At 40.5% G+C, this 27,876-nt stretch overlaps 1 protein-coding gene across 2 annotated transcripts in view; it reads right to left on the bottom strand.

The window, feature by feature from the left end:
* cadm3 (cell adhesion molecule 3) overlaps positions 1–27,381 on the bottom strand; it is a 230,423-nt gene extending 203,042 nt beyond the window's left edge. For both annotated transcript variants that reach the window (XM_053651421.1, XM_053651420.1), the window contains exons 1-2: positions 27,178–27,381; positions 4,464–4,602 (exon numbers count right to left, since the gene is read on the bottom strand). In XM_053651421.1, the coding sequence (XP_053507396.1) occupies positions 4,464–4,569 (106 nt within the window). In that variant the 5' untranslated portion in view covers positions 4,570–4,602; positions 27,178–27,381. The remainder of the gene's footprint in view (positions 1–4,463; positions 4,603–27,177) is intronic.
* Between the last annotated feature and the right edge of the window lie 495 nt (positions 27,382–27,876).

The raw sequence follows: 27,876 nt of genomic DNA, 5'->3' as shown, positions 1-27,876 counted from the left end.
AGCAGAGGACAGTATGAACAGGCACAACCTCAAAATTATTTGGTCCAGACTAACAAAGAAACAAATACAAGAAAGTTTATCTATCTGGGCAGACATATGCACAGCCAGAAAATACCCCCATGATATCAGCATCCTCCTGCTTAATTATAATGCATGCAACATTGAAATACATGAATTAAAGGGCCCACAAGCTGTTTGACATGTGATCATTCTCCTACCAAACATGAAGGGATTTGTATTTGCCAAAACACAGCATCAGTTCATTGACTCTTCAGCAAAAGTGCAGAAGCAAGCTTGGAGGTCCTCACCATCCATGGAGATGCTATGTCATTTACTGACTGGAAGCAACAGCAAATCTCCCAGGGAGTAATGAGCTCTAATCCACAGTCCAAATCCTCTTTCAGGTTAGTCAATTGAAGCTTGAAAGGCCTCTTTTGGGATTTCATGTAATAAAAGAACAGTATGGAATAGAAGTCTGATCCTTATTTGCTCAGCAATATCCTGACAAACCTAAAGCTTGCTTTAGAGTGAAGTCACAGATCATCATCTTTACAAACCCATGCTAAAATGTAAGATGCTTCCAATATTTTTAATATTCTGGTGGCTTTTGAGCTCATTGAGAATGGTCCTTTTCTGGAGCAGCTAAACATGAGGGTAATGAACTGGTCGCCCACACATGTTGGAGTCAAACCCACATTTAGTTTCCAAAAATCACCTGGAACAGCAAATGAAGAAGTTGTGTGTATTGTTAGATTGTCTAAAACTACATTGCAGAAAGAAGAGCGCAGCTGCCTCACAGCTCTAGGGTCCTGGTTTGATCCTGAGCTCAGGGTACAGTCTGTGTTTCGCATGTTCTCCCTGTGTTTGCATCAGTTTCAGAAACAAAGTTGCACTGCTGAACAGCCAGGACCACATGCTACCTCCCTATGTCTCTGGCTCCCGCCAGTTGAATTGTGCTAGCGGAGCTAGAAAGCTATGGTTTGACTGCTTATATATATATTTAAAAAATCGTCTGTCTTTGTTCAGTACTCTAACTCTAACCTGAGTATAAATTACATTGATAACTGGTGAAGGAGTTTGTGAGGGAAAACAAATACTACACCAGTTTGTGTTTGGCAGAAGGACAACGTCCTCTGTTTATTATTGACTATTGAAAATTCAGACTGATGACTAGGTCTGATTGCCACTGCTTGTCCAGAACACTTGAATGCTACCAGTGATTTTATAACCTGGACCAGGGGAAGACATTATCAATGGTTTATTGTAATGTGTTCAATATACCTGACAGCTCTGTGGGGTTCAACAATTTCAGGTTATTCACTTAGAAGTTTGGCATTTCAGTGTAGCATGGAAGAGACAATCCCCATGATGAATGCTGGTCCACCTAAGCAACATGTGTTATGCAAGATCATTTGAGAAACATTAAAGAGAGACTGTCAGTAATGTTCAGGGGTTTTAGGTATTTTGGAGTGAAGGGTGCGTCCATTAAAGTGTGATATTTTCGTATTAAAGGTGTGCTTTCTTGGTCAGTCAGAGTCAGGAGAACGACTGTTAATAGATCTCACAAAACTAGAGATCAGGACTGTGCTGAAGTGAGTGCCTGGAACACTGAAAAATTAGACATGTGCTTGGGTTATGCCCACAGTTAAGCATAAAATATTGCATATTTAGTCATGTCAATCTACATAAGATAAGCCTACCATGGATGTCAAGCCTGAAAATTATGGTCTCATAAAGGGAAAAGCGACCATAATAAGCAGACATCAGCCAAAAAAAAACAAAAAAAAAAACAGAGAAAATTGGCATATACACAAATGATTTTCCTATTGTATTTACTAAAATTACATTTCATCTACAGCCAAATGTTTAATGCCACTGGGGATTGTGACAAGTACAAAAATAATCACAAAGTCTAACATGTAACACAGTGCATAGTGATACAATTTTGCAAATATATGTCTACAGCATATTAGTTTAAAGCAAATATACTCAATCGATAGTTTACTTATGGTGTATGGTCTGGTCTGTAATAGAAGTAGAAAATACCTTCCAGAATTCCACTAATGAGATTATGTGCACATCATTTAGCTGTTGGATTGTTATTTTCTGGATGTTGGTAACACCTTACAGCTTATAGGAGTAGAGCATAAAGTGTACATTAAGAACTGGTTGTCCTTATTGCTGGTACTTGTGTTTTTTTCTTTATTATTAATATGAATTCTCGTGCCTTTCCCAAAGTCTTGCCAGAACAGTCTCTGGAACTTCCATGACGCTGCTCAGGATAAAGTGGAAAATGAATGAAAGAATGTTTGTATATTATTATCATTATGACTAGAGCTGCAACAACTAATCGATAAAATCAATAATAATCGATAATTAAAATAATCAACAACAAGTTTCATTGTCGATTAGTTGGGTCTGTGACGTCACTGCGGAGAACCCCCGTCAGTGATGTCACTTCACAATGGTGAAAAACACATTTCTATGAATAAAACACATCTGAAAAACAGCAGAGGTCACAGAGCGAGCTGCCGCGGGAAAAGTGTACAATCCAGGTTGTCCAAAATATGAGAATGTTTTATACTTCAAACAAACTCATAAGTGTATTAATGTGGCTTGTCGTGTCAGATGTTGCAACAGATGCGTGTGCTGTTTAATGTGTTCCAGACATGTTTTCTTCAGCACAGAAATTACACTGTTATGTTTATATCCTTATCTGTAAATGTTAGAAATTCATGCCAGTATTTCTATTTTATATAAAGGCTCATCCTGACAGCAAGTGAGTCTCCATTAAACTTCACTGAATGAGCACGAGTCCATGTATGCGTGTCCATCAAACAGCATGCAATAGAAAGGAAGCACAATAACTGACTAAAATATTCATTTTGATCAAATAAGTTGTTTGATGCTATATTTAGAAACACAAGTAATTGTGGGGGTTTTTTTTATGAGAGCAGTAACTTTAATGGGGTTATAACATGTAATTGTATATAAATGTAAGAAGTGTCATACATTTATAGAATAAAGTAACATGTCACTGTGTTCAAATGAGTGAATGTGTGTTACAGCAGAACCTATAACCTCTTACCAGTTAACACTTAGTTTGTGCATTTGTTTTACTTTTTGAGCATTTTAATATTGTGATTTAACTTCTGCTTTAAATCAGTTGGGTTTATTTGTTTTCAAAATATAATGTTAATATTTTTTTTTAATCCTTTGCACAATGTATAGCATAGCCCACATAGATACAGTATCTCACATAAGTGAGTACACCCCTCACATTTTTGTAATTATTTGATTATATCTATTCATGTGACAACACTGAAGAAATGACACTTTGCTACAATGTAAAGTAGTGAGTGTACAGCTTGTGTAACAGTGTAAATTTGCTGTCCCCTCAAAATAACTCAACACACAGCCATTACTGTCTAAACCGCTGGCAACAAAAGTGAGGACACCCCTAAGTGAAAATGTCCAAATTGGGCCCAAAGTGTCAATATTTTGTGTGGCCACCATTATTTTCCAGCACTGCCTTAACCCTCTTGGGCATGGAGTTCACCAGAGCTTCACAGGTTGCCACTGGAGTCTTCTTCCACTCCTCCATGACGACATTACAGAGCTGGTGGATGTTAGAGACCTTGTGCTCTTCCACCTTCCATTTGGAAGGTGGAAGAGTTGAGTTATTTTGAGGGGACAGCAAATTTACACTGTTACACAAGCTGTACACTCACTTTACATTATAGCAAAGTGTCATTTCTTCAGTGTTGTCACATGAAAAGATATAATCAAATATTTACAAAAATGTGAGGGGTGTACTCACTTTTATGAGATACTGTACATTTAATACCTTTTTCATACCCTTCAATTTGCACAGTGTTTGAAGGACAACATTGGGCAGAATGTAAAATAAAGTTGTTGTTTTTTTAATACAGAAAATAAAAATTGGACCTTTAATCCAACTAATTGATTAATTGAATAAATAATCGACAGATTAATCGATTATCAAAATAATCGTTAGTTGCAGCCCTAATTATGACCACTGGCATGACTTATGTCATACTGTACTATATACAGTCCTACCAATAAAGCTACTTGCAAGTAAATTTAAATTAAGTGAGAGTATTAGAAAGATTGATTAGTACTAATCCACTGAAGAATGTGGATGACACATGAGCTCTAGTGGTCACTCAAACCAAAGATACAGACCAGGATTAGGACAAGCAACAATTGTGTGGGTGTCACAGGGAGAAAAAGAGATAGAATGACCATAAAATATCTGAAGTATATGAGAGGTGTTGCAGTGAGATTTGTGCAACTGTGTGAGCTGAAATTCCTTTGGAAGTACAAAAGGAAGGTCCTTCTCTAAGTCTCACATGTTTACTAATGGTTCAGTGAATCTCTTGTATTAACTGAACAATGAAAATATAAAAGAGTGGGCAGAAAGAAGAAGAATTCTTTCTTACCATACATGGAGTTGCTCTGAATGGATGCCACAAGAAGTACCAGGGCAATGAGTGTAGACAGTGGGAATGACGAAAATGCCATGTTCACTTGCAAAAATTCTCTCATCCGTCTGTCCGTTATGCTGAATCCTTGTAAAACCTGAAGATGCAAAAAAGTTTCACAGAAAACTCACTGAAAGTCTACCTATACAAACAGAACAGGGAAGACACACAACCAACACTAATTAGTTAATTAAATTTGCTGGTGCAAGTTGTTGGTGCATTCTTTTATACACACACACATTTTGACATATTCATGCACTGCCTCAGAGATTCCATCAATCTGCATGTGTCACTCGCTGTGTGTGAGGTGACACAGCGATCGAATCTCAGTGCAGAAAACATGACAAAGCCTAAACTAAAGACAGAGAGAGTTGGAAACTGTTTCTTTCAACAGATATTAAAAAGTGCAGCAATTTAAAAACCCTCATGTAAACCCTAGATAAAGTAGGTCCTAATGGTAGCTTTCTATCAGTGGACAATTCCTGATCCTCATCAACCAATGTGCTCATTTACAGGAAATAAAACAAAATGGAAAATATGGGACATAGAGCAGGACAAAATATTAATGTTTAAAAAACATTAAATTGATTTTTTTTTTAAATCACATGGAATATTATAAAGAGCATAAGAGACTGATATATTGTTTTATGTCTTATATTGTAAAGCATGTGGTTAGTAGACATCTGTGAATTAATTTTGACAAAGTTCCTTCATTTGGGTTGGAATGAAAGGGTATGAAGTCAGTAGAAAGGTCTCTTTAGTGTCCTAAGTTATGGTAACTGTGACCTTAATTGCCTACCGCCTGTAAACTGTTTGTGTCTTAAGGACTGTTCCACAGGTGCATGTGCAATAATTGTTTATGGTTCACTAAACAAGCATGAAAAACTTTATTTAAACACTTTCTGTTAAAGATCTGTAAAGCTTATTTGGATTTTAAAATTATCTTTAAAATACGGTCTCCTGAAAAAGGGACATTTCTTTTTCTGCTGGTGTCAAAACACATAGTGGATCGCAGCTTGTGGTATATATATATATATATATATATATATATATATATATATATATATATATATATATGTGTGTGTGTGTATATATGTAAATAGGTACTCGATCTTAAAAATCTTTTGATCTGAAGGAATATGATTAAATGTTTGGAATGTTTGTGTTGTAGACAAAAATATAATTTATTATATTATTATATATTAGATATTAATTTCTTTCATTAGAAAACTAACATTTTATTTACAATTAAAGAAAAAAATTCATATCACACCAAACCAGTGATTACATTTCCCATCCTGCACGGTGGCCTACAAACATGGCCGCCATGGACTGCAATTCCCAGAACACTCACACACACACACACACACACACACACACACACACAGAACACTCACACTCATTCTAATCACGTACACCTGCTTCCATTCACAGTACTCACAACCATGCTATAAAAGAGACTTTGTGAACACTACGACTTTGCGAAATATTACATTCACTTGCCTAGTCTCTGTCATATTTCCAAGCCTTATCTCGTGTTTGCTTTTCTGGTTACCAACGTTGTTTACCCTGTTGACCCCAATTCTCCTCTCTGCCTTGTTTAGCCTGTCTTCCTGATCGCTTGACCCTAGCCTGCCTTGGACTATGTTTTCTGCCTGATCCTTTGTACTCCTTATTGTTTGAACAAACTGCCATACCTGCACTTGCTTCTGTCCTACATTACGTGGCAATGGCATGGAGCGAAATATTCCGAAAAGCAGCCAATAAGTGTCCATCATAGGTGGGAACTCCTTTAATACTGTTTACAAAGCATCTCAGCGGGATTCCTCAAGAAATTAGCTGAGAAAATGCCAAGAATACATTTCTGGAAATTCTAGGCAAAAAAGGTTTCTACTTTGAAGATGCTAAAATACTAAATTATTTTGATTTATTTTGGATTTTTTATCACAACATAATTCCCATAGTTCCATTTGTGTTATTCCAGAGTTTTGATGACTTTATTAATATTCTAAAATGTAGGTAAAAAAATAAATAAAAAATAATGACTGTTTCTAAACTTTTGACTGGTAGTGTATATACTAGAGATGCACCGATATATCGGCCGATACAGATTGTCGGCCGATAAAGGCAATTTTTCACGCTATCAGCCATCGGCTACTGCAGCAGTGAAGCAGAAGTTTTGGTGTCAAGTCGAAAAAATTTTTGCCACGGTGCTTTCGCTGCTCATGCTGAATTAAAGGGCCAGTACACCGTTGAAAGATTCAAATGAAGATGAGTTGACAAGTATATATTGCACAGAAAAATACATTTGTAGATACTGTATATTATATATTATAATATATTTGTATTTCATATACAGTTAATGTTAATATATATAAAGGTTTATATTATATTTTACCAGTTTGTTGTTCAATGATAAAGTAGAAATGCTTTTGTTTGTGGTGAGTGAATGTGAGCCTAACAGGCTTTTTAGACTTCAGTCAATTAATTCTGTTAATATGAATTAATAACATTCAGTAAGTTAAGAAATCTCACTTTAATCTTCAGAATTTAGTTAATGTGTTAATGTTCATTTGAGTAATGTGTTTTCTGTTTATGAGACCAGTTACTGTGAAACAACTTGAGAACTTGGAGAGAATAAAGTTTTTATTTGGATTCCTTTAAGAATTGTGGAATTAAGTATTATTAATTTAAAGAAGGCATAAAAGGCAGAACTATCGGTATTGGCCAATATCACTCTGAATAATCGGCTATCGGTATCAGCTGAGAAATTTAGTATCGGAGCATCTCTAGTGTGTATATGTGTGTGTGTATACACAGACACACACACATGCACACAAACAAACAACCTGATACAACCTGCCTAATATTGTGAAGGTCCCCTTGTGCTGCCAACAGCTCTGACCCATCAAAGCAGTGTGGCAGGGCACATTATCCTGTTAAAAGAAGCCACCGGTATTTGGGAATACCATTGCTATGAAAGGGTGCATTTGGTATGCAACAGTGTTTAGGTAGGTGGTCCATGTCAATGTAACATCCACGTGAATGCTATGACCCAAGGTTTCCCAGCAGAACATGCCCAGAGCATCACACTGTCTCTGCTGGCTTGCCTTCTTCCCATTATGCATCCTGGTGCCATCTCTTCCCCAAGTAAGCAACACACATGTACCCGGCCATCCACATGATGTAAAAAAAAACATGATTCATGAGACTAGGCCACCTTCTTCCAGTGATCCATGATCCAGTTTTGATGCTCATTCAGCAGTGGACAGGGGTCAGCATGGGCATTATGACTGCAGCAAGCTTCGATGCACTGTGTTATGACACCTTTATACAAAAAACCGTTGGGCAGGTGCCAAGTCCTGCTGGAAAAGGAAATCAGCATCTCCATAAAGCTTGGAAGCAGGAAGTGGTCTAAAATCTCCTGGTAGACGGCTGCATTGACTCACGACTTGAGAAAACACAGAGGACCAACACCAGCAGATGACATGGCACCCCAAATCATCACTGACTGTGGAAACTTCACATTGGACTTCAAGCAACTTGGATTCTGTGCCTCTTGACTCTTCCTCCAGACTCTTGGACCTTGATTTACAAATGAATTGCAAAATTTACTTTCATCTGACAATAGATTGTGGTTGTGTGTACTGAAACAGACTGAGAGATTAAAGGCTCAGGAAACCTTTGCAGGTGTTTTGAGTTAATTAGCTGATTAGAGCTCTTCTCAGGTTGACATTTCTGTATTATAAATTCTTTACTCTAATATTTTGAAATACTGGATTTTAAATTTCCATGAGCTGTAAGCCATAATCATCAAGCCATTATTGTCTAAACCACTGGCAACAAAAGTGAATACACCCCTAAGTGAAAATGTCCAAATTGGGCCCAATTAGCCATTTTCCCTCCCCGGTGTCATGTGACTTGTTAGTGTTACAAGGTCTCAGGTGTGAATTGGGAGCAGGTGTGTTAAATTTGGTGTCATTGCTTTCACACTCCCTCATACTGGTCACTCGAAGTTCAACATGGCACCTCATGGCAAAGAACTCTCTGAGGATCTGAAAAAAAGAATTGTTGCTCTACATAAAGATGGCCTAGGCTATAAGAAGATTGCCGAGACCCTGACACTGAGCTGCAGCACGGTGGCCAAGACTATACAGCAGTGTAACAGGACAGGTTCCACTCAGAACAGGCCTCGCCATGGTCGACCAAAGAAGTTGAATGCATGTGCTCAGTGTCATATCCAGAGGTTGTCTTTGGGAAATAAACATATGAGTGCTGCCAGCATTGCTGCAGAGGTTGAAGAGGTGGGGGTCAGCCTGTCAGTGCTCAGACCATACGCCGCACACTGCATCCAATTGGTCTGCATGGCTGTCATCCCAGAAGGAAGCCTCTTCTAAAGATGATGCGCAAAAAAGCCCACAAACAGTTTGCTGAGGACAAGCAGACTAAGGACATGGATTACCGGAACCATGTCCTGTGGTCTGATGAGACCAAGATAAACTTTTTTGGTTCAGATGGTGTCAAGCGTGTGTGGCGGCAACCAGGTGAGGAGTACAAAGACAAGTGTGTCTTGCCTACAGTCAAGCATGGTGGTAGGAGTGTCATGGTGAGCTACAGTTCATTGAGGGAACCATGAATGCCATGTAATGTGACATACTGAAGCAGAGCATGATCCCCTCCCTTCGGAGACTGGGCCGCAGGGCAGTATTCCAGCATGATAACGACCCCAAACACACCTCCAAGATGACCACTGCCTTGCCAAAGAAGCTGAGGGTGAAGGTGATGGACTCAACCCTATTGAGCATCTGTGGGGCATCCTCAAACAGAAGGTGGAGGAGCACAAAGTCTCTAACATCCACCAGCTCTGTAATGTCGTCATGGAGGAGTGGAAGAGGACTCCAGTGGCAACCTGTGAAGCTCTGGTGAACTCCATGCCCAAGAGGGTTAAGGCAGTGCTGGAAAATAATGGTGGCCACAAAAAATATTGACACTTTGGGACCAATTTGGACATTTTCACTTAGGGGTGTCCTCACTTTTGTTGCCAGCGGTTTAGACATTAATGGCTGTGTGTTGAGTTATTTTGAGGGGACAGCAAATTTACCCTGTTATACAAGCTGTACACTCACTACTTTACATTGTATCAAAGTGTCATTTCTTCAGTGTTGTTACATTAAAAGATATAATCAAATATTTACAAAAATGTGAGGGGTGTACTCACTTTTGTGAGATACTGTACATATATACACACACACACAGGTGCATCTCAAAAAATTATAGATAGATAGATAGATAGATAGACAGTAGCATTGTTGAGTTAGTACAGAAAAATACTCTAATACATGGTACTCTCAGACTGCTCCAAGTCACTCTGGAAAGTCTGAAATATCAATTCATGGTTCAGAGCTTTCCAACAGTTTTTTGGACTTATATATTATGTCATCATAGACTTATGCTTCAACTTTAAGCAATACTTGAATATGGCATACTACCTAAATTTGTATTGACCTGCCACTTGCAACCACCAGAATAATCCAAGCAGAGGAGAAAGGTGCAACTAACTTTACAAATTCTTCTGAGTTCATCAAAAAGCAAACACAAGATTAATCTGTACATCTGTTAACTACAGTGCGGTGAAAAAGTATTTGCCCCATCCTGATTTCTTCTATTTTTGTGTATATCTCATACTAAATTGTTTCAGAAAATAAAACAAAATCTAAGATAAAACAAAGGCAACCTGAGTAAACACAAAGGTGTTGGGACTCCAAAGGACCACAGTGAATTATCTCTAAATGGAAAAACTTGAAACCATGGTTATTATAATTTTAAAAATATTGCTAGTTTTAATTTTTATTTCATTTTGTATTTTGGTTTCATTTCAGTTAGTTTTAATGGTGCATTTAATGGTGCAGTTTGATTTCGTTTTTATTTTTCGAAAATCATTCATTTTTGTTTGCATTTAGTTTTAGTATCATTTTAGTTTTTAATATCATGGTAATCATACTTTTAAAAAATCCCATGGGCTCAGTTTTTTTCCTACTGTCACAGCCCGGTCCGATCAGAACTCAAATTCCCAAGATGCAACACTCGCTTCTCATGCACGCATGCGCTCACCATCCCCGGAGTTCTGATCAGTCACACCTGGCACCAATCACACACACTCACCGCTAGTATTTAGGGAAGTCATTCACCCAGTTTATACGCGAAGTATACGCTCAGTAGCTCCTTTCTCTGCGTTACCAAGCCGTTCAAGTTTGTTTGTTTATCGTGATCCTCGACCCTTGTTTTCTGTCTCGACTTCGCTTTCTGCCTATCCCCGTTTGTATTGTTCGCCCGATCGCTTGACCCTTGTTTACCCTACGACTACGTTTCTTGAACTTCCCGATTCTACGCTCTACCCCCGCCGCCCGCTCCTGCTTCCTTGCCGTTTCGAGGTTTGTGACAGAATACTTCGCCTTCTAATGGAAGCAGCGGGAGATCGTTGGCCGCAAGCCATCGAGGGACATGGCCGGATGATTAGTGAACATGATCACCGTCTCGCCCACCTGACTGAGCAGGTAGCTCGGCTAAACCAAGCCGCGCAGCTTTCTACGGCGCCGACCCCACGCTTACCTTCCATTCCAGCGCCGGAGAAGTATGATGGAGATCCGGCACGCTGTCGAGGTTTTTTACTCCAGTGCTCCCTGTTTTTTTCCACATACCCAGACATGACGGAGAATCAGAAGATAATCCACTTCATGGAACTTTTAACCGGGAGAGCTCTCCTCTGGGCTACCGCGGAATGGGAACAGGAGGGGAACGGTATCAGCACGTATGAGCAGCTGACATCACGCTTCCGCACTGTATTCGATCACTCTCCAGACAACCGGGAGACTGGGGAGGACTTATTGTCCTTGGTGCAGGGATCACGTTGTGTGGCGGATTATGCTCTTGAATTTCGTACTGTGGCCGCTAGGAGCGGATGGAATCAACCCGCTCTAAAAGCTATGTTTCGCCGGGGATTAAATGCTGACATCGTAATGGAGCTGGTGTGCCGCGATGATCAGCCGACCCTTGACTCACTCATCAGCGTAGCTATCCGCCTGGATCGTCTACTACGGAGCCGCCGCTCCCTACGCAGCGAGGCGGAAGCACCGGCGTCTGAGAGCCCTAGCAAACCCATGCAGCTGGGGCTGACCCAGGTGAGCATGCGGGAGAGAGAACGACGGTGCCGTGAACATTGTTGTTTCTACTGCGGCGAGAGGGGCCACTTCGTGCAACAATGCCCTCTCAAACAGCGCTCTACCCGAGGGGAAACCAAAACTGCCAGACAACCTCAGCCAGGGGTAAGTTTAGAACCCATTGCCCAGTACTCAGTCCAGTCTGCATTCGTATTACCCGTTATATTGGGTTACTCAAGTGTTTCCTGTATTTTAGAGGCGCTGATCGACTCTGGAGCGGCGGGGAACTTCATTAACCAAGAGACCATACTCCAATATAACATCCCCGTTCGTCCTCTCAGCACCCCCCGCCATGTCCAAGCCATTGATGGGGCCCCCATTGGAGATGGCTTAATCACCCACTGTACCGAACCTATTAATCTCTGCACCAGCGCTCTTCATCAGGAGAAGATTACGTTCCATGTCATTGTGACAGCCCGGCATCCAGTGGTTCTCGGTCTTCCTTGGTTCGAACATCACAATCCACAAATTTCCTGGAATCAAAGGGAGATCACTAGCTGGTCAGCTCATCAATCACTGTCTTCAAGTTCCTGTGATCTCCTTAGCATCCACATCCATTGAGAGCCCGGACAAGGCAGACAACGTTCTGATCCCCAGTGTTTACCACGACCTCATTGAAGTATTCAGTAATTCAATTCAATTCAATTCAATTTTATTTGTATAGCGCTTTTTACAATAGACATTGTCTCAAAGCAGCTTTACAGAAATATCAACATGGTATACAGATATTAAAGGTGCGAATTTATCCCAACTGAGCAAGCCACTGAGTGGCGACGGTGGCAAGGAAAAACTCCCTAAGATGTTTTAAGAGGAAGAAACCTTGAGAGGAACCCGACTCAGAAGGGAACCCATCCTCATCTGGGTAACAACAGATAGTGTGAAAAAGTTCATTATGGATTTATATGAAGTCTGTATGGCCTTAGGAGCAGCCGTAGTCCCAGCAGTCTGGAATTAAAGAAGATTTGAGCTCCATCCAGAGGCAGAAAGGATCTGGATCTCTAGTATCTCCATAAATTCATGTGGGGCTCGGCGAAAGGAGAGAGGGAGAAAAAAGATTATTATGACTGCGAAGTAGTAGAACAGAATCTAGTCAGGGTAGGCTTGAGTAAACAAATACGTTTTAAGCCTAGACTTAAACACTGAGACTGTGTCTGAGTCCCGAACACTAATAGGAAGACTGTTCCATAACTGTGGGGCTCTATAAGAGAAAGCTCTTCCCCCTGCTGTAGCCTTCACTATTCGAGGTACCGTCAAATAGCCTGCATCTTTTGATCTAAGTAGGCGTGGCGGATTATATAAAACCAAAAGGTCGCTTAGATATTGTGACGCGAGACCATTTAGTGCTTTATAGGTTAATAAAAGTATTTTATAGTTAATGCGAGATTTTACTGGGAGCCAATGCAGTATTGATAATATCGGTGTGATATGGTCGTACCTTCTAGTTCTAGTTAGGACTCTAGCAGCTGCATTCTGGACTAACTGGAGCTTATTTATATTCCTACTGGAACATCCAGACAGTAAGGCATTACAGTAATCTAATCTAGAGGTGACGAATGCATGAACTAGTATTTCCGCATCATGTAGTGACAATATGTTTCTTATTTTAGAAATATTTCTGAGATGAAAGAAGGCTATCCTAGTAATATTATCTACATGAGCATCAAATGATAGGCTGGAGTCAATAATCACTCCAAGGTCTTTAACTGCTGCACATGATGAAACAGAAAGACCATCCAGAGTAACCATGTGATCAGAAAGATTACTTCTAGCTACACGTGGGCCTAATAAAAGTATTTCTGTTTTATCAGAATTAAGTAGAAGGAAGTTAGTTAACATCCAATGTCTAATGTCCTTTACACAATCCTCAGCTTTACTAAGCTTCTGTCTGTCCTCTGGCTTCGCTGAAACATACAACTGTGTATCATCAGCATAACAGTGGAAGCTAATTCCATGTTTACGAATAATTTGACCTAGGGGTAGAATATATTAAGTAAAGAGCAGTGGGCCTAAAACAGAACCCTGTGGAACTCCAAAAGTAACCTCAGTACGCATGGAGAATTCACCATTTACATCTACGAAATGATAACGATCGGTCAGATAAGACCTGAGCCAGGAGAGGACTGTTCCCTTAATACCAACAACATTTTCTAATCTATCAAGGAGAATAGTGTGATCTATAGTATCAAAAGCTGCACTAAGGTCGAGTAACACAAGCAGAGAGACACAACCCTGATCGTAGGTCAGTAGAAGGTCATTTACTACTTTAACTAATGCTGTCTCTGTGCTATGATGAGGTCTAAACCCTGACTGATACATTTCATGAATGTTATTCCTATCTAAGTACGAGCATAACTGCTTTGCTACAACCTTTTCTAAAATCTTAGAGATGAAGGGGAGATTTGATATTGGTCTATAGCTGGACAATTGAGACGGGTCAAGATCAGGTTTTTTAATCAAGGGTTTAATAACTGCTAATTTAAGTGATTTAGGTACATAGCCAGTGCTTAGGGAAGAATCGATTATATTTAGAAGTGGTTCAATTACTCCTGGACAAATCTGTTTAAACAAACATGTAGGTACGGGATCTAGTATGCAAGTTGATGAATTGGCTGAAGAGATTAATGTAGCTAGTTCGGTCTCTCTAAGCGAAGCAAAATACTCTAAACATTGATCTGATATTGCTACATTGTCATGTAATGGGTTTGTTACAGTACTGTCCGGTTTTAATTTAATGTAAGAAGTAAGAAGAAGGCTAGCGGACTACCTCCTCATCGTGAGTACGACTGCGCAATCGATTTGCTCCCAGGCACTACACCACCGCGAGGGAGAGTCTATTCATTAACGGTCACCGAGCAAAGGGCCATGGAGGAGTACATACAGGAGGCGTTGCACCAAGGGTATATACGACCATCTACTTCTCCAGCATCCGCGGGGTTTTTCTTCGTGGAGAAGAAGGGAGGAGGTTTACGACCATGCATCGACTACCGAGGACTAAACCAGTGCTGCATCAAGTACCGTTACCCACTACCTCTAGTACCAGCCGCTGTGGAACAATTACGCACTGCCACCATCTTCACGAAACTGGACTTACGCAGTGCATACAACTTGGTCCGGATTCGAGAGGGAGATGAATGGAAGACTGGGTTCAGCACAACTTCAGGCCACTATGAGTATCAGGTCATGCCGTATGGGCTCTCTAACGCTCCCTCGGTTTTCCAATGTCTGATTAACGACGTGTTACGTGACATACTGGGACACCATGTGATCGCCTACATCGACGACATTCTGATATATTCTGACTCCCGGGAGGAACATGTTCACCACGTCCGCCAAGTTCTACAATGACTGCTCCGTCACCAGTTATATGTTAAAGCTGAGAAATGCGAATTCCATAGAACCACCATTGCGTTTCTGGGATAAGTCATCAGCCCCGAGGGGATCTCCATGGACCAGGAAAAGGTCCAGGCAGTAGTAGGCTGGCCCACACCCTCGACGATCAAGGAACTACAGAGGTTCCTGGGGTTTGCGAACTTCTACAGAAGGTTTATCAGAAATTTCAGTGCCATCGCCAACCCCCTCACGCCCCTGCTAAAGGGGAAACCCAAACGTCTATCATGGAATTCAACTGCCCAATCCGCCTTCGACAAACTCAAAAAAGCCTTCACTACTGCACCCATCATCAAACATCCGGATCCATCCAGACCGTTTATAGTGGAGGTGGATGCGTCAGAGACCGGGGTAGGAGCCATTCTATCCCAACGATTTGGAGAGAAGCCAAAGCTCCATCCGGTAGCATTCTTCTCGCGAAAGCTTTCCCCCGCTGAGAGAAACTACGATGTGGGAAATCGTGAACTCTTGGCAGTTATGTTAGCGCTGGAGGAGTGGAGACACTGGTTAGAGGGGGCTACACATCCATTTGTCATCTTCACAGACCACAAGAACCTGGAGTACCTTCGCACTGCAAAGCGACTCACACCCCGCCAGGCCCGATGGGCCCTATTCTTCACCAGGTTCCATTTCACTTTATCCTACAGACCCGGGTCCAAAAACACAAAGGCTGATGCTCTGTCTCGTCTCGACCACACAGAACGTGTCAACGAGCATGAAGAGTACATCATTCATCCTTCATGTATTATCAACGCGCTAGAGTGGGATGTGGACCATGAGCTAGAGCAGATTCCCCAGTCACAAGTACCCGTAAAGTGTCCTTTGAACAAACTGTTTGTACCCGAGGAGTACCGCCAAGAACTCATCATCTGGGCACACACGGTACTCGGCACAGGGCATCCAGGGACACAACGCACACACCATCTCCTAGAAGAGAAGTACTGGTGGCCCAATATGGAGGGAGATATACACAAGGTGGTGACGTCCTGTTCATGTTGCGCACAGAATAAGGTACCTCGGACCCTCCCAGCTGGGAGGCTCAAGCCCTTACCTATACCTGAACGCCCATGGTCACACATATCCGTAGACTTCATAACAGACCTGCCTAGATCCCAAGGAAATACCACAGTTCTAGTCACAGTGGACCGGTTCTCCAAGTCCGTACGTTTCATTCCATTACCCGCTCTCCCCACTGCATTCAGGACAGCCGAACTTCTATTCCAGCATGTGTTCAGATATTTCGGCATTCCGGAAGAGATTGTCAGTGACAGGGGCCCGCAGTTTACTTCCAGAGTGTGGTCCAGCTTCATGACCAAGATGGGAGTGACAGTGAATCTCACCTCCGGATATCACCCACAAGCAAATGGACAAGTGGAACGAATCAATCAGGAATTGGGGCGATTCCTCCGTACTTTCTGTGCCAATAACCCAGAGGATTGGAGCAAGTTTTTGCCATGGGCCGAGTACGCCCAGAACTCACTACGTCATTCGGCTACCAATCTCACCCCTTTCTAGTGCGTGCTAGGTTACCAACCTCCACTGTTCCTGTGGAATGCAACTCCCACCGCAGCTCCGGCCGTTGACCACTGGTTCGAACGTAGCGAGCGTGTCTGGGCTGACACCCACCGACGCCTAAAAGAGACCACAGACATGTACAAGCACAAAGCAGATCGCCGCCGCAAAGAACACCCTAATTACCAACCAGGCGATCGGGTGTGGTTGTCCACAAAGGACTTGAGACAAGCTCATAGTTGTAAAAAACTAACGCCAAGATACACTGGACCATTCAAGATCCTCAAGCGAGTCAATGAAGTCACCTACCGTCTGGAACTGCCACGACACAGCCGCATCTCCCCCTCATTCCACGTATCACGTCTCAAACCTGTTGTCAGTGGTCCACTAGCCACTGAAGTACCAGCTGAAACTCCTCCGACCCCTCTGGAAATTGATGGGCAACCGGCTTACCGTGTCAAGAACATTCTCAAATCTAGACACAGGAGGGGCAAGCTGGAGTATTTGGTCGAGTGGGAGGGTTATGGACCTGAGGAACAGTGCTGGGTTCCCAAGCAGGATATACTAGATCCACAGCTTACTAAGGACTTTCACGCAACTCATCCTCATCTCCCTGGTCCACGACCCCGGGGGAGGCCAAGAAAGAACTCTGCTCCCGGAGTGAGCCCTTTGGGGGGGGTTCTGTCACAGCCCGGTCCGATCAGAACTCAAATTCCCAAGATGCAACACTCGCTTCTCATGCACGCATGCGCTCACCATCCCCGGAGTTCTGATCAGTCACACCTGGCACCAATCACACACACTCACCGCTAGTATTTAGGGAAGTCATTCACCCAGTTTATACGCGAAGTATACGCTCAGTAGCTCCTTTCTCTGCGTTACCAAGCCGTTCTAGTTTGTTTGTTTATCGTGAGCCTCGACCCTTGTTTTCTGTCTCGACTACGCTTTCTGCCTATCCCCGTTTGTATTGTTCGCCCGATCGCTTGACCCTTGTTTACCCAACGACTACGTTTCTTGAACTTCCCGATTCTACGCTCTACCCCCGCCGCCCGCTCCTGCTTCCTTGCCGTTTCGAGGTTTGTGACACCTACCTATTAATTTCACCATTAGTGGTCCTATCGGCATAGATTTGGTTTGAACATTGGGGGGTTGAATTGAAGTGTGAATGGGTATGCTTCCTGGTATTTATTTTTTTTTTAAATTAAATTTAAAAAATACATAAATTGAAAAAAATCAGCTGTGTTATATCAGGTTCATTACAGAATTTCCCTCTGCTTATCTATCTTTCTATCTGTCTACCCACCAACCCATCCATCCATCCATCCATCCATCTGCCTGAACTATCTATCATCCACAATCATTTATGATCAAATGATTGTTTCATTAAAACAAATTTCCACAGGGCACAATAACAGTTCAAATGAATGCACACTGTAACTGACTAAAACTTATACACATCATTTATTGTGAGATTTTAACATGCCACTATAGAGCACAATGTGAACGCGACGTCCAGGGTGCACAACCTTGTTGTTGATAATAACGAGAACTATTAGAATAAAATTTAGCTAACATAACACAAGGCTAACCTGTCATAGTGATAGTTATGGTTAAACTGCAATTAATTAGCTAGCTGGCTACAATATATTTGGAGTGTTGTTAAATTGATTACACCACATTATCCTACTTCCTTCTGAGTATATGTTCATTTTTTTTTTACTGTCCCTTTCTGATACAATACTCTGATGCAGTACAAAATAGTTTGCTGGGCAGTGCTTTTCTTCATCTTCAAAGCTACCTGTGCCCTCTTCCAGTCGATCGACAGTAATTGAGCATTGTGTTGCGAGGCAGTAGTTGGGCGATACCAACTTGTGCAACTGAGGAGGGCTCTTGGTATTTTGGATTTATTATTTCAAATTATCAGTCGACTTGGATCACGAGTAATGTTCCAAAATAAATTGCTTCTCCATATATTTTAGTTGATCATGGTATAAATATTGGGGGGTTGTAATTGCTAGTTCTGATAACCTCCCACCCCCCTCCAGCCCCAGGGAAACTATGCCACTGAGCGCTCCACTGCTCCTAAATTGCTGCTGCACCAAGTAGTTCTAATACACATTACTCTGCCATCTACTGGTCAATTATGATTGTGTTTTAATTTATTTATTCATTTTCATATGATTCATTTACATGTGATTCATTTACATGTGATTCATTTTCATGTGATTCATTTTCATGTGATTCATTTACCTTTTCTCTTCTCTCCTCCCTTCCCTTTCCCAAATATTTCATTGAGAAGAAGAAAAAAACAAACAAACAAAAAAACCAAAAAAAAAAAACAAAGGAAAACAAAATTAAAAGTACCAAAAACCCACCCAATTATGATTTGGCAACATTGATGGATCCACTCCATTCGTGACTCAGTTTAGTTTTCATTTATTTGAAAACTCATATTTGTATTTTTCTTTCAGTTAACGAAAATAAAATTTTCACTGATAGTTTTAGTTTTCGTTAGTGATAATAAGCTTGCTCGGCACAGTAGTGAAACTTCCCAGAAGTGGCCGACCTTCCAAAATTACTCCAATAGCACAGCAACAACTCATCCAGCAAGCCACAAAAGAGCCAAGGACAACATCAGAGAACCTTCAGGCCTCTCTTGCATCAATAAAGTCACTGTTCATGACTCCATTAACAGACACTGGGCAAAAATGGCATCCATGGAAGAGTGGCAAGGTAAAATCCACTGCTAACCCAGAAGAACATTAAGGCTCCTCTGAATTTTGCCAAAAAATCTCTTTTTTGAGAGAATGTTCTATGGATTGATGAGTTGAAAGTGGAACTGTTTGGAAGATAGGGGTGCCGTTACATCTGGAGTAAACCAAACACAGAATTCCACAAAAAGAACATCATACCTACAGTCAAGCATGGTTGTGGAAGTGTGATGGTGTGGTGATGCTTTGCTGCTTCAGGGCCTGGGCATCTTGCAATAATAGAGGGAAACATGAATTCTGCTCTTTACCAGAAAACCATAAAGGAGAATGTCCAGTCTTCAGTCCATAAATTGAAACTCAAGCACAACTGGATTATGCAGCAAGACAAGATCATCCAAAGTATAGGAGTAAATCCTAGTCCTAGAAGTAAATGAAAGATTGGAGATCTCCAGTTATTGGAAGCATTTGTTTGCAGTTAATGGCTTACTAGATTAACGCTGGCATCCGCTATATAAATTTGATACACAAAAACAGTCTAGATGTCAGTTTAAAAAAAATCCTTTCACTCGTAGGCCACCATTGCTGTTTACGTCACAATGCATTCTGGGTAGTGACGTCAAATGGTTGCAATGGTCTTGATTCTCCAGTGACCCTACAGTGATACAAACATGTCTTCTGTTCAGCCTTTTCAATTTGACCCTGACCGTAACATAAGCGTGGAGAGTAACATAGAAGACATTACTCAAAATGTACATCAAAATGAAGACAATCAGAGAGGTGAGGAGGCGAGAGTGGGGTAAAATCTATGGTGTCTGTGTAGTAACTGCACATCTATGCGGACCGAGAACGAGAGTGTTTGTTGTAAAGAGCTCTACCTTCTGTCAGCAGCTGTTCAAGCTAAGCATAGGGATTAAACTATCATTTTATGATAAAATGTATTCTAATATCAATAATTTTAGAGATTATCAGCCATCGCCTTCATATACGTTATCCTGTTAAAATTCCGCCGGCCCACCGGCACGTTGTCGCCATGTTTGGGGGAAATCTATTTCTACGTACACAGTGATATAGCTTTGGAAAGCTAAGATTCTTGTGATTCGATTGATATAAACCATTTCAAGTTACAATCACAACAGCAGCTACAATCAACATCTCTGTCAGAGCACCAACATAAAAAACAAACATTTACGAAACGGACGCAACTCACATATGAAGCCTCATAGTAGTCCACTGATCAATAACATCCTGACAAAAACAGACTTGTTACACTGGCAAAGGTCCAAACAATCCAATTATATAAAAATATTTAGTCCACCTTTCAAAAGACACCAAAACCATGCATATACTCCATGGTTCAAGAAAAGCTTTAATTTTACTTTGGGTATGCGTTGGATAGGCATTTTAGACTAATTTTACAGGAGCTTTACATTATGAGAATATACAGAAAAACGCACTAACAAGATGCTTACGGGTTTGATTATACAGTGGGGGAAATAAGGCTATTCAAATTAAATTTTCACCAGACATCAGTATTCACTCAAGAAATCTGGAAATATAAAAAATTCACAACATTAAAGTCCATAAATAAAGTTATGTTTAATAAAGGAGAATGATACCGGAAAAACGTATTGAACATACTAACTGTTATTGATTTAATACTTAGTGGAGAAGCCTCTGTTTGTAATGACAGCTTCAAGATGCTTCCTGTATGAAGAAATTAATCGGTTGCAGTATTCAGGTGTGATTTTGGCCCATTCTTCTAAATTCATTGTCTTTAAATCTTGTTCAATTGGATTCAAGTCAGGTGATTGACTGGGCCATTCTAACACCTTGATTTTTTCTCTGAAACCAATAGAGAGTTTCCTTTGCTGTATGCTTTGGATCATCCTGGTGGATGGCCGCAGATTCTTCTTAAGAATCTCCCGGTAAAGGGCTCCATTCATCGTTCTTTCAATTATATGAAGTCTGCCAGTACCATGCGATGAAAAACAGCCCCACCATGATGCGTCCATCTCCAAACTTAACTGTTGGTATAGTGTTTTTAGGGTAATGTGCACTGCCATTTCTCCAAACATGGTGTGTAGTATGACAGCCAAAAATTACATTTTTCTCTCGTCTGACCAGACCACACTCTCCCCGTATTTCATAGCCTTGTCCAACTTTGTCCAACTTCATAGCCTTGTCCAACCAAAGAGCTGTAGCAACTTTAAACAATCTTTGACATGCCTTTTCTTTAGTAATGGAGTCTTGCGGGGTGAGCATGAGCAGTGGATATTGTTTTCTCTATGACGATGGCACCTGCTGCCTCCAAGTGTTTCTGGAGCTCTTTCCATGTGGTCCTTGGCCCTTGGGCTACTCTTCTGACTCCCTGTTCAGAAATCTTGCGAGGAGCTTCTGTGCGTGGCTGGTTGATGATGGAGTGATGTTGCTTCCACTTGCGGATAATGGCCGCAATGGTGCTTACTGGAGAATTCAGAAGTTTTGAAATACGTCTGTATCCGATTCCATCAATGTTGCAACATTAAGGTTGTGAAGGTCTTGGGAGAGCTCTTTGCTTTGACCCATCATGAGATGTTTCTTGTGTGACACCTTGGTAATGAAAAGCCTTTTTATAGACCATCAATTTACTAATCCAGCTGATATTAATTTGCACAGGTAGGAGGTATAATTACTTACGGATTTCAGCTGGTTCCGTGCCTTACCTTGCCTTGGAGAACTGCTTTTTCATAGCATGTTCGATACTTTTTTCCTTTGTCATTCCACTTTATTACACATAACTTTATTTATGGACTTTACTGTTGTGAATTCTTTATATCTGTGGATTTCTTGAGTTAATACTGATGTCTTTTGAAAATTTCATGTGGATAGCCTCATTGGAAATATATTTACTGAAAAAAAAAATGTACATGTCCAATACTTATTTCCCCCACTGTTTTAACACATATTCCCTGTATCACAGTACACAAGAACTAGAACACTACAGCCAAAAGTAGCACAGTGTGGCATTCTTTTCCTGCTGAGGGGGCTAGTAGCTAATTCTTTTGAGTGCTCAAGTGCAACCGTTTTACACCATCGACTAAGAGTGCATTGCACATGTAACGTAATGGCACCGTCCGTAGGTTAAAATATGTATTAAACATTAAGGATTTTTAAAATAATGAAAATATTTAATGTGTTTCTAACAATGTATTTTAGTAGGAGAGGGCAATTATTGCATGTTAAGGCCTACAAGTATTCATAGTCGGGGTTCCTTTTAGTTTTTTATATCAGTGATAGGTGTTTGGATAACTTTTTTTGCTTCAATAAAATAAATAAATAAAAACTTTGTGTGTTTACTCAGATTGCCTTTGTTTTATGCTGTATTTCCTTTGAATATCTAAAACTGTTTAGAATGAGATATACACAAAACAGAAAAAATCAGGATGGGGCGAATAATTTTTCACAGGACTGTACAAGTATGAGCAAGATTACACCTCTTGTCTTTTTTTATTCAAATGAACACCAATATTATTCAGTTTAATACTTAAAATTCTCATTGTCTGGGTCCTCAGATGTCCTTCAATCACCAATATTCAATGTGTTCATTGTGTGGATAATAAGACATATGGTTTGATTTAATGCTCAATAAAAATATTTGAAACTGTATTTTTATCAATGAAGAAATTAATTTCATTGTTTTCAACTTGATTTAGGAGAATTTTCTCCTGTCACTGATAGAGCTAGCAATCATTTAGTTTCCCTATTGTCTGCTATTGTTGCAAGTTGTCCAACTCTGTTATGGTCTGCACTGTTACGCTCTGTGCTGGTCGTTCATTCGTTATTTAAGAGAAACGACAATGTGAATCTAAAGGAAAACAATGACAGATTTGTTTAATAATAAAAAAAATATGTTTTGATGCTGCTGAAAGTCCAGTATGGGTGTTAAACAAAACTGAATTCCTGCGTTCACTGTTTTAAACCAAGAGGAACCCGTTGCCACTCAGCATCCACCCCGTGAAGCCTCATAAGACAGAGACTACACACACACACACATAAAGAGGCCTGGGCACATGCGTGCAATATTGTAGTCAGCTCACAGACATGGCTCAAGACACAGGGCCATAGCACATATGCAGGGCCAGGCAATGGCGTTTCTTAATTTATTCCTCAGAGTAGCTGTCTGCATTCTCCCCTTTTCAGCTTAAGCCATAGCATTGTCCACGGGACAGGTGTTTATTGTTGTTATTCCGTTATATGTGTGCACAGCTTGCACACAAGGAGGGATGGAGAGATCGCAATACAACTTGTTTTCTTTGTAGGAACAGAAGTCAGCACTCGAGCAGCAAAGCCCCAAGAGCTACCTTTGCACTGGCATGGAAGGTGCCTGTCTCCTGTAAGCAGGGAGAGATTTAGATGTTGATGTGCCCTGGGCACAGATGTCCCAAAGGCCCTCCTGGCACCACATTTTTCCACAGCAGTGTTTGCACCTGTGCCCCATCGTACAGGATTTACCATGACAATAATAAGCGGGGAGAATGCACACAATATTCTGTTTCACACCACAAATTGCCTCATTTATATCTCACCAATATCTATCAACATCTAAGCAGTGTCATGTGGATGAACAAGTGGCAATATCATCACCAAAGCATATAGCCTAGTAAAAAAATGTTTTTTACCTTAGCTGACGTAGGGCTGCAACTAACGATTATTTTGATGATTGATTATTCTGATCGATTGATCTGTTGATTATTTCTTCGATTAGTTTGGTTAAAAGACTAATTTTTATTTTCTGTATTTTTTTTGGGGGGGGGGGGTGCAAACACTTTATTTCACATTGTGAAAATTGAAGGCTATGAAAAAGGTAGTAAATGTATCTATGCTATACATTGTGTAAAGGATTTTTTTTTTTTTTTTAATATTAACATTATATTTTGGAAACAAAAAAATAACTGATTGTCCACAAGCTTTAAAGCAGAAGATAAATCACTATATTAAAAATGCTATAAAAATAAATAAATAAATAAATAAAAGAAAAAGAAAAAGCAAAGCACAAACTCAGTGTTTACTGGTAAGAGGCAGTAACACACATTCACTCATTTGAACACAGTAGCATGTTACTTTATTCTGTAAATGTATGGCACTTCTTACATTTATATAGAATTACATAAACCCATTACAGTTACTGCTCTCATAAAAAACACAATTAATTTTGTTTCTAAACAAAGCATCAAACAACATATTTGATAAAAATTTCTATTTTAGTCAATTATTGCGCTTCCTTTCTATTGCACGCTATTTGATTGATGTGCATGTGTGGACTCGTGTTCATTCAGTTAAATTTAATGGAGACTCACTTGCTGTCAGGACAAGCCTTTATGTCAAATGGAAATACTGGCATGAATTTCTAACATTTACCGATATATAAATGTAAAAATGTCATTTCTGCACTGAAGAAAACATGTCTGGAACACATTAAAAACACACATATCTGTCGCAGCATCTGACATGACAAGCCACATTAATACACTAACAAGTCTGTTTGAAGCACTTAATATAAAACATTCTCATGTTTTGGACAACCTGGATCATGCACTTTTCCCTCAGCAGCTTACTCTGTGACCTCAACTAATCAATAATGAAATTCGTTGTCAATTATTTTAATTATTGATTATTATCGATTTTACCAATTAGTTGTTGCAGCCCTAAGCTGAGGGGTATGTTTCTTGCTTTCCTTTGAGAAACCTCTTCCACAGGGTCATCAAAATCCAGTTCCCTCACCAGTTTACATTCTATGGCTATTAAAGACGGTGAGTTGAGATGTCCTTTTGACATTTTGGTTCTTAGGTCATTTTTGACTTTTTCCATGAGAGAAAATGAACGTTCTCCTTCACAGTTGCTGACTGGCAGTGTGAGGAATATACACATTGGGGAAAACCAATGGCAGTCCATAATCTATAATTGTTTTGAGTACCTTTGATGGTGATCTGTCCAGCTCCATTGAAATGAAATATCTGAACTGAATCAGCTCATCAGCAAGACAGCTGTTCAAATCATCAGGGTAAGCAGAGGAAAGGTTATGGGCTTCTGTAATAATGTTCCTGTCTGATTTTGAGTCTGGCATCAATAGAACCAAAAAGATTATTCGTGTTTATGGGCATCCAGTCTGTGATCAAGGCCATTGACAAGATTATAAATAGTAGAATTAAATGTGTGCACTTGAATTTTATGACTTCCACTAAAGTCTGCATCATCATCTCTGGGCTCATTCGCTAAAGTTTTTATTTTTTTGATTTGTTGAATTTCATCCTTTATAGGACTGACATACACCTGGCACACTTAAAGCTCCCTCTCATAGTGGTTAAATAGTTCTCGTTGTGGTGATACAAACTCACGCAATTATTCAAGCAACTGCTGTCAGAAGGTTCATATCACTTTTTTGTAGACATAATCTGTAAGGGAGCAAGTCTTACCACCCAGACCACTATCCCTTAGGGAAGATGGATATTTTGAGCGTCGGTTGTGGAAAGCGGCAGCCCCTCTGTTAATAAGAATACTTTTCACCGAATCCTTGTTTATATTTCCCCACAATGCTGGGTCCCTGTTTTTTAGCCAAAACACATGGTCATCTTCATCTTTCTTACTCTTATCGTCCTGCTTAACCTGACATGGTGTCGCTGGCATGCTTTGATATAATCACAGGCCAGCTCAGTATCGCTGCTGTCACAGTTACTTGTGTTAACGTCATCTTCACTTGAAACAACGGGAACTTTGTTGTTAGCATCAGGCGTGTTTGCACTGATTTAAAAAAAGCTGGAGATTGTTGGTAGCTTTTGTACCAATTCAGCTTCTATTGCTTCTTTTTCTTTTTTTCTTTTTCTTTTCATTGCTACACTTGGTTGTGGTTTTTAACTAATTTTTATTATATTTATGAACCCAGCTGTCTTCTACACGAGAGTCATGAAATGATTTTCACTCGCCCATAGATGTCCCTCTTCACAGCACAAACATTGCTATTTTAAATTATTTTATTTTATTTTTTTCGAAATTAATACAACTTCACAACTGCAAAGATAATACAATTATGACAGTATTAAACAATGCTCTGTTACTGACAAAAAAAATCATATATGAAAAAATATACACATCTAAAAATATGCCAGGTTTGAGGGCCCCCTGCTGGTCTGGTGCCCTGGGCAAGTGCCCAATAGGCCCGTGCGTAAATCCGTGCCTGCCTGTAAGCCGAAACAGACCCACCCGTTCAGGATCTCTCTCTCATACTCACACTGTCTCACTCCACCGGTGAGCAGTAGCCCCTTGGTAACGACGGTTGGCTACCGGGAGCGCCCCGTCGACACGCGGAAAACAGAAGCAGATGTGCACCGCGCGAGCTCACCCAATGCAGAAAGAGAGACGGAAGACGGATGGTAGCTCACGAAGGGAAATGGGGGGGGGGGACCAGTCCCAAAACAGAACGCATAAACAGACTCACCTATCAACACAGCCTCCGCCCGTACTTCATAATCACGAGTAAGGTGTTTTTGGTATGTCGGTGACGATGCACGCGTATTCCACAACACCAGAGCGCGCGTCTGTCTATATTGTGAAATCACTGACGGTTATTTGAGCACAAGGACGCCGCCGATTATATATATATATATATATATATATATATATATATATATATATATATATACACACACACACACACACACACACACATAACCTATATACACATAGACCCATATATATATATATATATATATATATATATATATATATATATATATATATATATATAAATGCTAGCTATATATATACGCGTATGTGTATGTTCAGAAAAAATAGAACAGCTTCTATACGCACCTATATGCGTCTATATGTGCCTGTGAAGCCCACGTTTCACGTTCGCTGCGTGCGGGATCTCTACCCACTGATGGTGCTCACGATAATGTCCGGCTCACGCTTCCCTTAGCGGGCTTCTTTCTTTTCTGTTGTGTTTTCTCGCTTTATTGCCCTCTCCAACGGCTACCATTTACTGCAGCAAAAACGGTGCGACTGAAAGAAGATAGAAGCTGGGAGGGAGTTAGGGAGGGAGTTAGGGAGGGGAGGGGTATGGCGCGAAAGGGGGGGGGGTGGATTTTAATACGATTTGGCCCGTACCATTTGGAAACAGGGCCAAAGCACACTGCCTGAGAGAGGGAGAGGCTCAACCCGTGTCTATATTATTATTATTATTATTATTATTATTATTATTATTATTATTGTTGTTGTTGTTGTTGTTGTATCAAATAGTAGGTAAAGAGCTGTGTCTGGGTCTTTTCCATGATTTGCACAGTGGGATGTCCAGGTTTAAACACATGGAGTGAAAAGGGTGGAGGAAGAGGGTGCTATAATTAGGTGGAACACTAAGGGCTGTCACCACCTAATTATAAAATCCCCTTCAAATGTATTGGAATTTTGTTTTTGCTATACACTGAAGGCATTTGTGTTTGAGATTAAAAGATGAATATAAGACATCAGAATTTCAGCTTTAATTTCCTGATATATATATAGAGAGAGAGA

This window comes from Ictalurus furcatus, chromosome 20 (genome assembly GCF_023375685.1).
Source record: "Ictalurus furcatus strain D&B chromosome 20, Billie_1.0, whole genome shotgun sequence".
NCBI lineage: Eukaryota > Metazoa > Chordata > Actinopteri > Siluriformes > Ictaluridae > Ictalurus > Ictalurus furcatus.
This window is presented reverse-complemented; position numbering and strand designations above follow the sequence as displayed.